The sequence below is a fragment of the Xenopus tropicalis genome, chromosome 3 (assembly GCF_000004195.4).
Source record: "Xenopus tropicalis strain Nigerian chromosome 3, UCB_Xtro_10.0, whole genome shotgun sequence".
NCBI lineage: Eukaryota > Metazoa > Chordata > Amphibia > Anura > Pipidae > Xenopus > Xenopus tropicalis.
This window is the reverse complement of record NC_030679.2, coordinates 101,994,138-102,010,075: the sequence shown is the minus strand read 5'-3', so window position 1 is coordinate 102,010,075 and position 15,938 is coordinate 101,994,138. Positions and strand designations below refer to the sequence as shown.

The 15,938-nt window shown below is 37.7% G+C and overlaps 1 protein-coding gene across 3 annotated transcripts in view; it reads right to left on the bottom strand.

Annotated features, from left to right (window-relative positions):
• Positions 1 to 15,938, bottom strand: part of myo5c (myosin VC) — a 51,945-nt gene that overhangs the window by 31,126 nt on the left and 4,881 nt on the right. For all 3 annotated transcript variants that reach the window (XM_031899192.1, XM_002936346.5, XM_012959596.3), the window contains exons 2-11: positions 10,241 to 10,351; positions 8,138 to 8,309; positions 5,970 to 6,114; positions 5,059 to 5,215; positions 3,893 to 4,036; positions 3,175 to 3,256; positions 2,972 to 3,079; positions 2,080 to 2,186; positions 1,711 to 1,976; positions 303 to 384 (exon numbers count right to left, since the gene is read on the bottom strand). In XM_031899192.1, coding sequence (XP_031755052.1) covers positions 303 to 384; positions 1,711 to 1,976; positions 2,080 to 2,186; positions 2,972 to 3,079; positions 3,175 to 3,256; positions 3,893 to 4,036; positions 5,059 to 5,215; positions 5,970 to 6,114; positions 8,138 to 8,309; positions 10,241 to 10,351 — 1,374 coding nt within the window. The remainder of the gene's footprint in view (positions 1 to 302; positions 385 to 1,710; positions 1,977 to 2,079; positions 2,187 to 2,971; positions 3,080 to 3,174; positions 3,257 to 3,892; positions 4,037 to 5,058; positions 5,216 to 5,969; positions 6,115 to 8,137; positions 8,310 to 10,240; positions 10,352 to 15,938) is intronic.

Genomic DNA, 15,938 nt, shown 5'->3' with positions numbered 1-15,938 from the left:
CTACAGTTAGTAATGATGTTTGTATATATATAAAGTTTATGTATGTGAGTAAATAGATAGGTCAGTATAGGTTTGTGTGTGCTGGGTTCACTTGGAAGGCTTGAACTTAATGGACTCTTGATGGTCTTTTTTCAACCCCATGAAATTATGTGAGTTTTACATAAAGAAAAAGGGAGTAAACCATACTTTCCCCTGCTGTATATGCTGACTCATAGCTATACAAATACCTGATATGCTAGTAAATGTCAACATTCTAAATACAGATATAAAGATTTATGGTGTGTGCCGTGTACTGTACTTACAAGGTTGAACTGTTGCTGCAGCTTCTCATTGGCATAATTGATGCAAAACTGTTCAAAACTGTTAATTTCAAATGTTTCGAACCTGGTATAAAGAAATGATATTTTTGCATATGAACTGTAAAGAGATTCCCTGCAGCAAGCACCTCGCATTAGATACAGTTGCACTGGATACCCTAAACAGAACCCTATTGCAATGACAGACAGGCCCGGATTTGTGCCGCGGCCACAAAGGCCGGGCCTAGGGCAGCATGCCACCCTGCTGCAGTGCAATTTTTAAATTTTGCTCCCATACGGAGCAATGGGGGCCTCTCCCCACTGCTCCGTATGGGACTTTTACTATTCGTGAATGCGCATGCACACTCAGCGGCGGGGGTTTCAGGTGTTCGTGCATGCGCAGAGGGGGGTAGGGGGGCGAAGAATGGGAGTGGCCTCGGGGTGCCCCCATTACAAATCTGGCGCTGATGACAGATACACCTTATATGCAGTTTTGTACACAGTGCAATGCAGAAGAGATGTTTACCCAACCCTGAGATGTAGAGGAATCAATCTTTTGTCATTTTTTAATGATTTGCTGTAGAGCAATGTAAGACCACTGATGGTTACTGTGGGTTTCTGCATAGCCCAAGATAATAGGGAGGGAGCTGACCCATAAGTCATAAGAGAAAGCAAACCAGACCTTACTAAGTCCAGTGCCACTGTATTCTATTAGTCTTTTTCTGTCAAAAAGTAGAATAAAAAGCACATTTTAAGCGTCATCTTCTTAAAGGAATAGTTCAGTGTAAAAATAAAGCTGGTAAAATATAGTTAGCCAAAAATGTAATCTATAAAGGCTGGAGTGAACAGATGTCTAACATAATAGCCACAACACTACTTCCTCCCCACTACAGCTCTGTAATTCGTTAGCAGTCAGTAACCAATCAGTGATCTGTGGGGGGGGCATATGGAACATAACTGTTCAGTTAGTTTGCTTTTGAATCTGACCTGCGTGCTCACAAACTAACTCAACAGCTAAGTCCCATGTGCCACCACCCCCCTAAAGTAATTAACTGCTGAAAGCAGAAAGTAGAGTTCTGGCTATTATGTTAGACATCTTCTCACTCCAGTCTGTATAGATACCATTTTTGCCGAACTAACTATATTACAAATATTTTTACTTTCATGCAGTCTATTTTTCATTTTTACACTGAACTGTTCCTTTAAGTGAAGGTCAGGAAGGATGTGATGAACATCATTGAAGATCTACTGTGCTGTAAAGAGTAACATTGTGTAGCTGGTTTAAGATGGTTGGTTCTGTGAAATATATTGCCCCGCTATTATAGTTTAAAAAAAAAAGAGGATTAAAGTATTTATGTACAGTACTGTATACATTATTACACGTAATAATAGATAAGGATCTAGAGTATCTTACCCATAAATATCAAGGACACCTATAAATGTATGTTGTTTCCCTGGGTACTGTAATGCATTATTTATTTTATCGATGACATAATCAAAAAGGTGAGAGTAGATTTTCTTGGCCAAAGCATCCCTTGCATTGTCAGCTTGCTGTTTGGTCATGGGTTTTATAACAGTGTCTGATACAGTCACAATTCTCCGGTTGCACAGCCACTGTGCCACCTTTGAGGCTTCTAGATTCAGAAGATCACAAAATATCTTCAAGTGTTTGTCATTTACCTGCAATTAGAGATTGGTGTTAACAGGAATGGCATGTAACTGAGATGTCTTCTTCAGACACAATGAAAAGCACTACTTTATGGCTATTTAGCAGTGTTCTTACATCAACAGAGGATCTATCATCACTGACACGCTTGATCTCCACATTTCCTAAGTGCAGGATAGCTGCTACGACTTTAAATACATCCATCTGAAAGTCTGTGCCTAAACCTTAAAAATTTAAAAATGAAAAAATAGAATGCTGTTAAAATTCAAGATGTCCTCAGCCAATGACAACAGCTATGTATATGCCAATAATTCTTAGCCCATATAATGAAGCAAGGATATAAAGAGGAGGAAATGTGTACAGGTATCTGAAAATGAAAATTTGTATATCCTGCCCATGTGTTAGCAGGCATCAGAAAGGCTGTGGGCCAATAATGTGGAATTGCAGCAGAAATATAAAGTGCATTTGCTTGGATTTTCAGGTACTTTGCCTACAGTAACAAGAAAATTTTGTGTTTTGTGGGAACAAACTCTACCTTCATCAGAAAAATTACTTTGAAACATTTCCCGACAATGGGAGGGTTTTAACTGCAACATGGGCCATAATGGGCCCATTCATTTGTGAATCGTGGCACCTGGGACACTGGAGAAATACAGATTCAGAAGGCCTTTCAGTGTATATTAGCAGGAAGGTTAAAACAAATCTTTGAGCATTAGATCTAGAACTATAAGCTGCAAGCCTTGAATGTTGTTGTGCGACAATATTCTTGGTCATCGCGTGCCTTTAAAGTATATCTTTACAATGCAATTACATTATTAAATAATAATAACAAACAGTCATTTGCCAGGTAAACACATTATTTTAAGAGCCAATAACAGGCTTACATGGTACATTTTGCATGTCATTGCTAAGTCTACATTCCTCTTCTCATCCATTGTTGGACCCAACAGACCCTGTACTAATACAATGCCGGGCTGTAGCTGTATTTGATATGCCCATACTGACTTACCTAATAAAGCAAATGTCTTTTGTGTATCCAACATATCTTTTTTGTCATCAACTCCCGTTATAACTGTGCAGCCACCCATTGAAGTGTAGTTGAACTCTTCTGCTCTCGCTGCCAACATAATTTGAAAAAATGATTAATAAAAAGGTGCAAATTTTAAAAAACATCCATTTCCACTTCTCATACCTTATCCTGACATAACATACTTAGATGAAGGTGTTCAAATTCCGGTTTGTTGGCAGAAGCACAAAGCTGGTAAAATATGTGGTAATTCCTTTCATTTTCTGACTACAAAAAAGAAAACAGATATTCTCTGAAATAAAAGCTTGAAAGAGTATTTGTAACAACTGACTTTGTGGGAGATATAGTGTAAAAATTGTATTATTCTGGCGTCACAACCTGCAGGAGGGCAGTTTTGCTCATAGGTGCAGTAGGCAATGCCAGATGGCAACTACAAATATGGGCTGTTATCTGGAATGCTTAGGACCTGGGGGTTTCTGTCATTTGAATCTCCATACTTTAAATCTACTAAAAAATAATTTAAACATTAAATAAACCCAACAGGTTTGTTTTGTCTTCACTAATTATATCTTACTTGGGATTAAGTATAACGTACTGTTTTTTTATTACAGAGAAAAAGAAATTAATTTAAAAATGTTTTAATTATTAGATTAAAATGAAGTCTATGGAAATGGCCTTCCCATAATTGGGAGATTTCTTGATATTGACTTTTAATAGATATTGGATTCCATACCTGTACCCTGGGTCAGACTGAGGTGTGCAAGGCCCACTGGGGCTGCCACCCTGGCACTCTTGGGCTTGACCTGACCTAAAATTGCTCCCCTGTTCAATATGGTACAGTCTGATCCTGCCTGTACTATAATTAGTGCACTTTAGCACTGTATTGAATTTCGTTCTACTCACCTGAAAGACTACCCGGGATTTTTCCAGAAGATACGTTCTCAAGTTTGCACCAATAATTTTATACCTTCTATCAAAACTGATTTCAGTATACTTTCCAAAGCGACTGCTGTTATCATTTCGAGTGGTTTTTGCATTTCCAATAGCCTACAAGCAAAGGGCAAAAACAGCTGGACATTATTGGAACCATCAGTAGAGTTTCCAGAGAGCAATCATTTTCACACTCAAAAATGTGTATGTAAATTACAGGAGACGAGTTAAGAAGGATGACAGAGAATGAATACAAGATTCTGGTTGGTCTCCAAAGCTATGTAACATAGTGGCAGATAAGCAAGTGGCAAAGCAAATCTTTTCTACTAGCCAGATTTTAATTGAATTCAGAGAGTGCAATTTGTCTTAAAAGGTAGTTAATGCAGCTTGTCTATGTCATGGTATGGTCATATACGTGGGTTCCCTGAACTCACACAATTTGCTTTCCTCTTAGATCACTTGTGCTGAGGCTGTAAAATATTTTACTTCTCAAACCTTATGTGCATGTTTCTTGAGGGACTCAACTGGAGAACAAAGTCTGTTTTTTAAAGCCAAAACTGTTTGCAAGTAAGCAATCAGAGGCAGGGGTGCGAAGAACAGAAAGAGCCAACAGATACTGTTTTCAGTGGCAATTATATTTACAAATAAAATTAAAGCCATTGAAAATGTACAACCAATAATAGAAAGTTCCTTAGATTTAAAATCTTTTAAGATCTAGACATTTTGGGTGGAGATTCCCTATAAAGGCTCATCAGAGGGAACATCAGTGATGCTGCTAATCATTCTGAGAAGTAGACATTCAGCATTTCTTTGATGAGTATGTGTGATTCCATAAAGAAGCTAGAAGCACTACTGGATGGGCAAACATTGTGAAGATAAAAAGCGGGTTCTGCTGAACAATGCATTTGAACCCACACTTTTAGGGAAAGACTGCTCTATGAAAAATCACCAGTGTCCTGTCCTTGATTATTATACCAGATGAACCTACTCTAGAAGATGATTGATGTTTCCTTGACAGTTTACTTAGCAACTATCCAGATGACAATCTCATCTTCAAGAGAACTGATAATTTTTCTCCACAAGACACAGAGACCTAGAAGCATCATCACCACACTTTCTTACATAACCCATCTAGATACCTCTGTTATTGGATTGGATGCCAGCACTTTATCTTCCACGTGTGCTTTGCTGCTTGTTTTACTGACTGTGGCAAAGTACCTCATAGTATATCGAGCTGACACTGTCTTTCCTGCTCCAGATTCTCCACTAACAATAATGGACTGATTTCTATTGTTCCTGTTTTAGAAAAAACAACTCAGTTAACTCAGTTATTGGCATTAGTACTACACACAAATATATGGATAAATCAGTCCCAAAAAGAGTGCTATTGACACCACAGTTATTTCTTAAAGGACCAAAAATGTAAAGTAAAGGTTTATACATGGGCATCACAACATGCTGCAAAAACTGATTTGCTAAAAGTGATTTAATGGCTCCAAAAAAGCAACATAAAAATGGCACAATTTTGGGCCCGTAATACGCCATGTTTTTCAAATAAAGTAACCCTATAAATGTGATTCTAACCATATCGTGTGCATAACAACATGTAGTTTTATCTTTATTGTAGGAGCTATCCAAAAAGTAGGGTGCAATGGTCAACAACCAATACAAATTAAAAACTGTACTGGTACCTAAATATCACTGGAATTTGGGTCCTTCTGATTATAGGCAACAAATTATGTTACAAGACCCTAAATATAAAAAGCAATTAAAACAGCTGCAGGTGTTAAATTGACAGACGAAAGCACATTAAAGAGTGGAGATATTATATAGAGATTTTGAGTAAGCCCTATTTTTTTAGTTATTTTGTCACTTGTTGATACCTTATTTAATTTAATTTTATGTAAACATGACCCTGATAGTCTGTAAAATTGCAGTTTGTCAGATCAGGCCTGGTAGTTGCTGGGTTTGAACAGGAATATTTAAGCCCCTTTAAAATGGCTTTGCCACAATGCTTTGAAGACAGTTTTATAAAACGAACTTTACTTACCTTGCCATTTGTTTGTAGGCCTCTTCTGCAACAGCAAATATATGCGGATCTATGTCTCCCATATTTTGCCCACTGTATGCATGGATAATTGCATCTCCATAGATTGGGAGCTCCTTGTATGGATTGATTGCAACCAAGATAATACCTGAAAAAGTACCCGAAGAATTCACATGCACTGAGAAACTACATTGATACCTATCATTACTCTGCTAGGCATTTTCTGCTAGGTAATTTATAACCATTGGCAACTTCGATTTCTAGCCATGTGATTTTCACTTTCTCCGCAGAAAAAGGCCCATGGCTCTCAGTGAGATCCGCCAGTCAAAATGATTTTGCTCTCCCGTGGGCATTTCCCATTCAAATGAATGGTAAATGCCAAGCAGAGATCACTTGGGGCCACTCAGTTTGAGCTGCCTGAGCAAAAATACCTACACATACACATACCTTGGTATTAAAGTTATACACAAGCTAACCCCTATAGCAGAGCCAGCCATGCCATACAGCCTATTTCTAAAATCCCATAAAACTCAAGCACAGCTTCTGTGTTACTTATGCATTTTGCTCTCCATGATGCTAGATAGTTTTTGTGACACATTGGGTCACAGCACCAAAGAACAAGTTAGCGTTCAGGTGTGTCCTGCCACAATGTTATCATTACCAGTGAGGACACAGCACTGGAGCTGAGAATAACTGGCACATTGCACTGGAGTTGATGGATAATGATAAACACAAACCAGTACAGGAAACCCTTTTGCTATAATAATATTAATAATAATAATATTACTATATTACAGATGAGTCTTGGTGGTGAAATCCATCTCCAATGAATCCAAAAACACATTCTAGCTTATCCTAACTAGCCATAATTAAGATTTATGATAGCTGTTTAGAATATTCTGCAGTCTTGTGGTGTAAGCCTGGAAATAAACTGGCAAACTTATTCAAACAAACAAGAGCGTGGGAAATTTTTAAACTCATGAGAAAGTGTTGATCTATTAAATATGCTGAGACTTTACAACATGACTCACTGTTTAACTGAGATTAGGCTACAATTATGTACAGTGCTGGCAACATCCAACACCTATCCTGGACTAAGTGCATCATTTTAGCCCCCCTACATATTATCCTCTCTACAATGGTAGCCAATGTGAAGTGTGTACACATGGCGCCTAAGACACATGGAGCTACTTGGTAGCAGCTACTTATCATGGCTACTAAACACCAGAAAATACCCTGCCATAGCAATACTGAGAATTGCCTCTGCTAAAACACAAGCAGAGACAATTATCAGTAAAAGATCAGTATTGTCTATTTTAGTAGCTGTAACAAGTAGTTGCTAATAGTTGCTCTATGTGTCTTCACCCTAAGAGTGATATCTTTTTTAGGCCATATGTACCTTCGTCCTATTGGCTCCCACTGCAGGGCAAAGCAATTGCAGTGAGTTGAACATGAAAGGACATTCTGGTGTCAGACACAGCAGAGGGAAAAAGAGATTATAGCTCCTAAAAAGTTCAAATTAATAGTACATAAATACTAAAAAGCTGTCTGTAACAAAATGCCTTAACTTAGTGGGAAACATTTACTTCTCCTTTTAAAGGAACAGTAACACTAAAAAATGAAAGAGCTTTAAAGTAATAAAAATATAATGCACTACTATAATTTATATAATAAGCTGCTGTGTAGCCCCGGGGGCAGCCATTCAAGCTGGAAAAAATGAGAAAAGGCACAGGCTACATAGCAGATAACAGATAAGTTCTGTAGAATTCAATAGTGTTTTATCTGTTATCTGCTACGTGCCTCTGCCTTTTTTCCTTTGAATGGCTGCCCCCATGGCTACATAGCAGCTTATTTATATAAATTATAGTAGACTTTCTGAAGTAAACACACAACTTTTACCAGTGCAGGGCAGCAGCACATTATATTTTAGTTACTTTTATACACTTTCATTTTTTGGTGTTACTGTTCCTTTAAAAAAACAATGGCCTAATCATCTAGTAATTTCTGTCCTTTCCATACTCCCTTGCACTCTGAGCATGTTCCGGGATACAGCCAAAACAAAAACATTAGTACTGAGAAGCAGCCATGTGGTACATATGTACAGAGCAAATGGTAAAAATGAGTTTTTTTCTAGTTTTGTTTTCTGTTGCTGACATTATTATCCTGCTTACCACTGTATGTATAAATAACGTTGGACTCCACAAATCGAACTTTGAGATTGTGCAGAACAGCTGGCTCGTGCAAATAACTGAGGGCTGTGAGGTCATTTTCACCAACAAGAATATCTGGATTTCTTAGAGGGGGGAGAACCTGCTTTTCAGGTTCCACTGGATACTTCAAGTGCTAAAAGAATAATTTAAATAAATGTTATTCATTTTAATACACATATGCCACAAATATCCTATAAAATGTATATATGTTTAAATGGCACATAGACCAAGGTACCAGGAGGAAATCCACTTAAACACAGGGAGAACAAAGTTTTGGAATAAGAGTCACAAATGCTTTCCATTGCAAAATTGTATTGCTAGATTTTAAGCATGACTTTGAAGAGCAGAAAGGGGTAATTGTTAGACCAACAGGTCCACCATTATACATCATAGTACTTAGTTTGCAGGGTCCACCCCACAAGGGGCCATAGATTGTAAGCCTAATGGCAGGGTCCTGTCAACTAAGTATTATGAAGTCTTAATCTAAAGAAAAAGTTATCTAAATAGACCATGAGCATGATTCACTGGCACACACCATTAAACCAAAACATGCACACAGCCTGCCCCAAACCTGTCCATTCACTGACAATCGCTTCCCCTTCTGGGGTCTGCAAAACTTAACCATCAGTTGGAGCATTCATCTGGGCTTCTCTACTCCAGCCTGTCTACCAATAATAGCAGCCCTGGTGGGCAAGGCAGAATGATTGTGACGAATAATCTTGCATAGGAGTTTTTGTTAGTTTTGCAAGACATACAGGAAGAAAGTCAAGCGTTTTTTCCAACTGCCTTTTACTAGTTATTACAAAATCACACGTGGTGCTCCAAGATCACTGCTTACTGCCTCTTATTTTAGCCAATGCAAGTTGCATTGCAAACGGTACATGGGTGACTTTTTCCTCCTGCCTCCACGTCAGTCTGAAAGAAACCGTTTGGGTTCCATTGACTTGTATAGAAAGCACAAGGGGCAATTTATACTGCTCTATGGCAATGACATTTATTAGCTAGGGTTGTGTCATTAAAATGCCATAAGTGGAATGGCCAAGGAAAATGATCTTATTTGTACTTTTCCCCCAAATGGATATGGTTTTAATGATTAAAACAGGGGGCTGACATTTGTGGCATATGCTTCCTTCTAAATAAAATACAATTAAAATATTGCTCAGGCAGATGTAGCAAATGCTGTCTGAAATAAAAAAAAGTACTGAAAGAATCACCCAAAATAGTAAACCATTTTATTTGAATAAGCCAACATTGCTAATCAATTCCCAAAATCATTGAAAAGTTTTTCGAAGATGATGGATATTGTGGTTCAGTCAAAAGTTGAAGATATCTTCCCTCATGAGTTTAGGCCTAGGGTTCAAGGGGGCGGGGGGTGAGCTTCCATGATGGCAGCAATTTCATCTTACAGCAATCAACTGTCACACTGCAGTCAAGAGTCTGTCTGCCCATCAACTTTAAAAACCCTGTTTATTTGAAGAGCAGACACTCACTGAGCAAATCTTCAGGCAGAATTCTTAATTCAAAAGTAAATTAATTAATTAAATTGGAGTATCACCTTACGCGTTTCATGTTCACAGACAATTAATCATAGGCCCATGAGTGTCTGTGAACACAGAACGCGTAAGGCGTTACTCTAAATAAGTAATAAAGTTACCTTTTAATTAAGAATTCTGCCTGAAGATTTGCTCAGTGAGTGCCTGGTTTTCAAACAGATAGTGATATCCACTCCCCTAGCTGAAGGCTCAAGGCAGTGCACCTGAGCCTCTTTCTCCCTGAGTTGAGTTGTTGGACATTTTATAATCTTGCATATAACATTAAAAACCCCGCAAAGTGTTTCCCAGCAACTGTGCAAGTGGATGATTTCCCATTTGGATGCATAATAACTACAGTCATTGAGGAACCCTGAAGGTCCAGGGTGAACTCAGCTTAAATGTGGGAATAGAGGTCACTTTGTACCCTAATGGTGCAAATAGTGTCTGTTATACCATCTGAAGGCATGTTACTCAGCTCAGATATTTAAAATTTGTGTGACATATCTAGACAGATAAGAAAGAAAAGTCTTACAGTTCCATCTTCCAAACACAAATGGAGCACAGTGTCCCCGATCTTCAGATCTTTTGTAATTTCAGCAGAACGCCACACTTCCTCTGCGTCGGGGATCCAGACCCTGTTGAACTACAAAAGCAAAAGGACAGCTGTGAAGGAACTCAAACTGAAACTTCTATTACAGTCAAAGTATGTCATGAGCAACTACAAGCATGACCAAAAAATACAGCATTTGTATTGGTTGTCCCACAGGGAATTGTTCTAATTTTCAGACACATCGCAAGAAATTTTAGTTGTATTCATTTCTTAACTGCCAGTTTTTTTTGTAGGTAAAGGTCATTATCCCTCTAAAAACAGTTCAGTACAACAACTATGCAAGAACTGTGCTCTGAAGGCACAATATTCCTACACTGCTTGGTAGTTACATTATTCTTTTTACTCTCTGTATTTGTATATTAACTACTCAGCACAATGTACTGAAAAAAGACTTTTACTACCACTTTAGTGCACCCTTATCATTTCTATTTGAGACGAATATGCATGGAAGTGGTTAAAAGGAACAGGAAGTGTAAATTCTTCTTTTAAGTTACCTAATTTACCAAAGGCAATTCCGTCTACCATGCGTTTGATTGACCTGTTAAACCTGTTTAACTAGTTTATTGACCTTTAGCCCCATATAACTGAATGAGAAATCTCAGTGACAGTAATATAAAGCAGACGAAAAATATCCCTTTTCAGATAGGAACTACCATCTGGCCTATTCTGAAGACTTTCATGCAGTTCTAAAAGTTCAGGTAATAGTCCTCATCTGTCCCAGACCTAAAATGTATTACTACATATAATATAGGTTATTTAAAAAACACGGTAAAAAAAACTTTCTGCAAAAACAATGCTAATACCAGGAGTAGATCTCAAAACCAAAACTAAATCAATAACCTAGGTGCTCATTATGACATAAAGGTACAACTGTATTGAAGCACATCAATTAATTGCAGGAGACGTACAAGAGGTTATACAATTAAATATACATTTTTGCAGAATGAAAAGCAAATATATTTCTAATCTGCTTTCTAATATACATTATTTCAAATTTGCAATAATTTTAAAATTATTTGTAAATGTAATTACTAATAAAAGCATTATCTGTTTGTCCTAATTATTATCTGAACTGCTGATCCTGACCATTGAAACAATGTAGCAGAAATCAACCAACCCTCCCTCAGCCAAGACTCCATTTTCTTCAATGCCTTGAACACTTCTGTGATTCTCCTCCTTTATACATCTGTTAAAGGGGACCTGACACCCTAATCAATAATTCCAAATTCTTTTCTATTGTGTTTATCAAGCAAAATAAACTTTACTTACATTATAAAAATAATGTAAATCTTGTTTCCTCCAGTCTTGGAATTACACAATTACAGCAAGCAGGCAGGGACAGTTTTGTGGACACTGTTATTAAGACAAGCTTTGCATTATGACAAAATCTTGTTTATGTGCCAGAATGGGGGACCTGATGCCCATGCTCATGCAATGGCTGCATACTTAGATATTGAGGAGGGAGGGGGGAAGTGAGTGCTGAATGAAAAGTGAAAGTAATTGTCTGCCCCGCTCCTATGCCTAAGGCATAGAGATGGAATTTGGGTTTCATGTTTAATTTGAAAAGGACTTTTATTATACAGCTTTTTATGTCTGGGTGACAGGTCCACTTCAAAGGGTCAGTATAAACCTAAAAAACAAATTTGCTAGAAAAAAACACAGTAAATAGAACTTGTATTGAATTTACGTTTTACTTATTCTTTTAATTAAAAAATATTCTATTTTAGGCTTGCTCAAGCTTTATCTGTCTTTCCTTTTTCTTTCTTATTAAAACTATTTAAATAAAAAAAAGATTTTATTTTTCTACTTTTTGCCTTTATAAAATATAACAATAACATATATATTTATAATATACTTTTTGCCATGATAAAATTATAATTTGAAAGAAATAACCAAGTGTATATGGCCACTTTAATCCTTCTGTATCGCTACACTGTAAACAAAAGCATTTCCAACATCTCCTTGGCTGTGTCATGACTAGAGAGTGTCTTCAGTGCCACCATAAATGGGAGCATGACAGCCCTGTGGTGAATGCCAAGGGCACAGAGGAATGGACTACGACAAACAAAACACTGACTTCTGCCCAATAACTGCAATACAGGGGCCTTTGATGGAGCAATTTAAGAAACTGCATACGAGGAAAGCAGATTGAAAAAAAATGCCTTATTCTTTAACCATTTTTTCTGCTGGTCTACAGTTTGTAATTTAAATGTGAGGATCAGCTGAATAGTGAATATCATTGTCTACATCATGCTACATGTTAATTTTTAATAAAATTGTAAATTTAGTTTATCTTAAATATCTTTATGTGCCCTGAATAGCATCCAAATATGACACCGTCATAGTCTTTTTCTGTATATTTCTACAGCAACAGGAATGATAAAAGTGACAGCTGGGTGAGGAGAAACCCTTGTGAATCGGTCAAGGTGGCTGCTACAGGAATCTATCCCTGAATATCTGAACACCTCCATGAGTAAATGTAAGCGCTCACACTAATATCTGTTCTACTGCAGCCCAGCCTCACAAGTAAACACAGCACAGTTTACTCTACAGGAACATAATGATACACCCTGCACTGCTGAGACCTTCCCTTAAGCTGAAGAAAATGCTAAAGGTCTAACATACATAACACATGTAGGTGTTTATATATCAAGCAGGTGATCCCTATATGCATGTATTTGTTTTTATGATTACAGTTCAACAAGACATTTGCCGTACCAGTCCTTGTCAAAGCAACTGATGGTCAAATTGTCTTGTTAACTGACTGCACATTACACAGGAGTACCCACAAAGAAGATTTTTATATTTTTACAGATCATAGATCAATATAAAAATAGAAAACACAATCCATATTACAGTTTAAGTTCCATGCCATTCAGGCATGGATTCGCAGCAAAATTCTGGATTTCGCCTGCAGCGAATTGTTTCGGAAAACTTATGAAAAATTTCATGCAGCCGCGATCACTTAAAAGAAGGCACGGTCGCATAAAAAAGGTATGGACGCGTCAAAAAAGTCACGTGTTTCAAAAAAACTTGTGCAGTACCTGCGTTTCATTAAAGTTTTTGCTGTTTTGCGAATTTTTTCGCAATTTTTGTTGCCGAAGTGAAATGGGACAGATTCGCTTATCCCTATTTACAGTATTTAAAAGGTAAGCTTTGTGAGCATAACTTAAAGTGCTCTACATTAGAGCATTACTCTCCTGCATAGGTGCATGAATGCATATCAGTAGATACAATTTTCACAGACAGTCCAATCTTTCTCTCTCCAAACGCTTACTTTGGTGCTTGGTACCAGATCCATAGGAAAAGCAGAAACTGACACACAGAAAAACAACAGGGAAAACCCCTAGTGCTTTACTGTGTTTTACAAACTTGCACACCGTTTGTGTGGTTTCTATGACACGGTAAAGCACAAGGGGTTTACCCCATTGTTTAGTTTTTCAAAGAAAGGTTTCTGGTTTTCCAATGCATATGAATATGCACATACCTGAAGGACCACCGACCAGAGACCTAAAGCAAATCAGAACCTCTGATGGGAAGATTGCAGCTATGTTGCCTGAAGAGCATAAAGAATATGAATGTATAAATAAAGAAAATGATATCATGGGCTGAATGCATCCACTGCTCACCACCAATTAGGCTTCATTCATTTTTTAACTGTGACTAAATCTTTCCTGGTTGACTGGTTTTAAATAGTGGGAAACAAACATGCTGGGTGCCAAAAAGAGTAGAGAATTTCTGGTGTATAGGCATCTGTAAGCACAGCTTCCACAGAACCAATGAGCAGGGCTGAAAATGAACTTCTGCGGCACCTGCAATTACCCCAATAATAGCATGCTTGCACTGCAATTATCTTGTCAGTCTCTTTTGAAAACATACACAGTTGCAAGTACTTATCTTTCCTGATGGTTTTAATAAGGACAACAACAGTTTGATCATCAATGTAATGCATGTTGACCAGACAGCTGCTGTATGTTGCTAGTTAGTTGACTGCACTTAATATATAAAAAAATCGAGAAATGTAAGCAATTTTAAATTATCATTTTGTCATCTTCAGGTCAGGAAAGGAAGTAATTTGGCTCCAGAGCAAAATACTTGTAGCTCCTCACGCAAACACTAAGGGGGGGATTTACTAACGCTTGATTTTTCACGGTTAGTGTTTTTTGTGGCAAAATATTAGTTCTGTTGTGGGAAAAAAAGACAAATCTTTGCAATTTATTACTCAACAAATCCGAATGAAAAAAATCTTAAATGGGATGCACCGAATCTAGGATTCAGTTCGGGATTCAACCAGCATTTGGTCTTTTACAGCAGGCTAAATCCACCTGCCTGGCAGAACTGATCCAAAGTCGCATGACTTTTCATCACATATACATGGAAGTGCATTATTGCATAAAGGTCTAAAATATTTCTAATGCCTCTGCAGTCTGCAGCAATGAAAATAAAGGAATTTCCCAGGAGTGGCAGAGTTCTATACATATTAACTGGGCAGGAATATGGATTCTCCTAGTAACGCAGTAACATGAGAGAAGTGGTAAAATATAAACTCCATGTGAATAAATGTGTAACACCCTGTGACAGTTTCAGGAAGTTCCTTAAATGAGATCATACAACTTGTGCACTCACTTCTGTTTGTTTGGTGCCTTTACCCAAAGCCATTACCGGGTGTGGAAAATACCGAAAGGAATCTTCTTATAAACAACATTCTAAATCAGCAATCAGTATTGTATTTATGTACATTGTGCTGAGAATACAACAAGCAGGTCACACACTGGCACAAAGGCATTCTAAAGCTGGACATACATGGTAAGATCTGCTTGTTTGGTAAGGTCACCAAACCAGTGTCTCTTTACACAACTGGCCAACATCTCAGTAGGTACAATGACGCAATCATTATAGGGGCCTATGGAGTGAGGGCCACATCAACTTGTCGAATGTGCACAATATCACCTCAGTGCTTCCTGTCATTCATATCAATGGAAGCCACCTTTCAATGGTCGGGTCAAGCAGTTTGTGAAAGTACATTTGGGCATTTCTCTGCTGGCTGAAATACACTGCCAGCAAACCATTACAAGTATCATAGACTTAATAATATGATAACGTGAGTGCAGGCTGACTACTATTGCTATAAGTTTTAGACAGGGATGCAGTTTTTCCACACATACTGGTATAGGTATCAAATATATTATCCAGGATGCTTGGGATCTGGGATTTTCCATATTTTTACTGTAATTTTGAGCATTATAACTTAACCAACAAAGAAACCTAAAATCACTTGCAGGTGGCAAGTTGTTAGTTACCTCCTCCCCCCAATCACTTTCCTTCTGCCCCAGACTGGTGCTGGTATTCCCCTGACCACCCTGGGTACCCTGTACTGTGCATGCACCTTCTAGAACTGGTGCAAAGGATACCAGGGTGGCTGGGAAAAGATGGCGATGCGTAAAGTATTTAAAGCCCCCCAGGCTTGTTTGTTTTTTTTTTTTTAAAAAAAAAGAGCACAGGTAAGAGGTGAGTGACTAGAATCATGGAGGGAAGATAACAACTTGCCACACACACACTAGTGATTCTGGGTTTTCTTTCTCCATTAATACTTCTAAAAAAATATTTAAACAATCTTTCA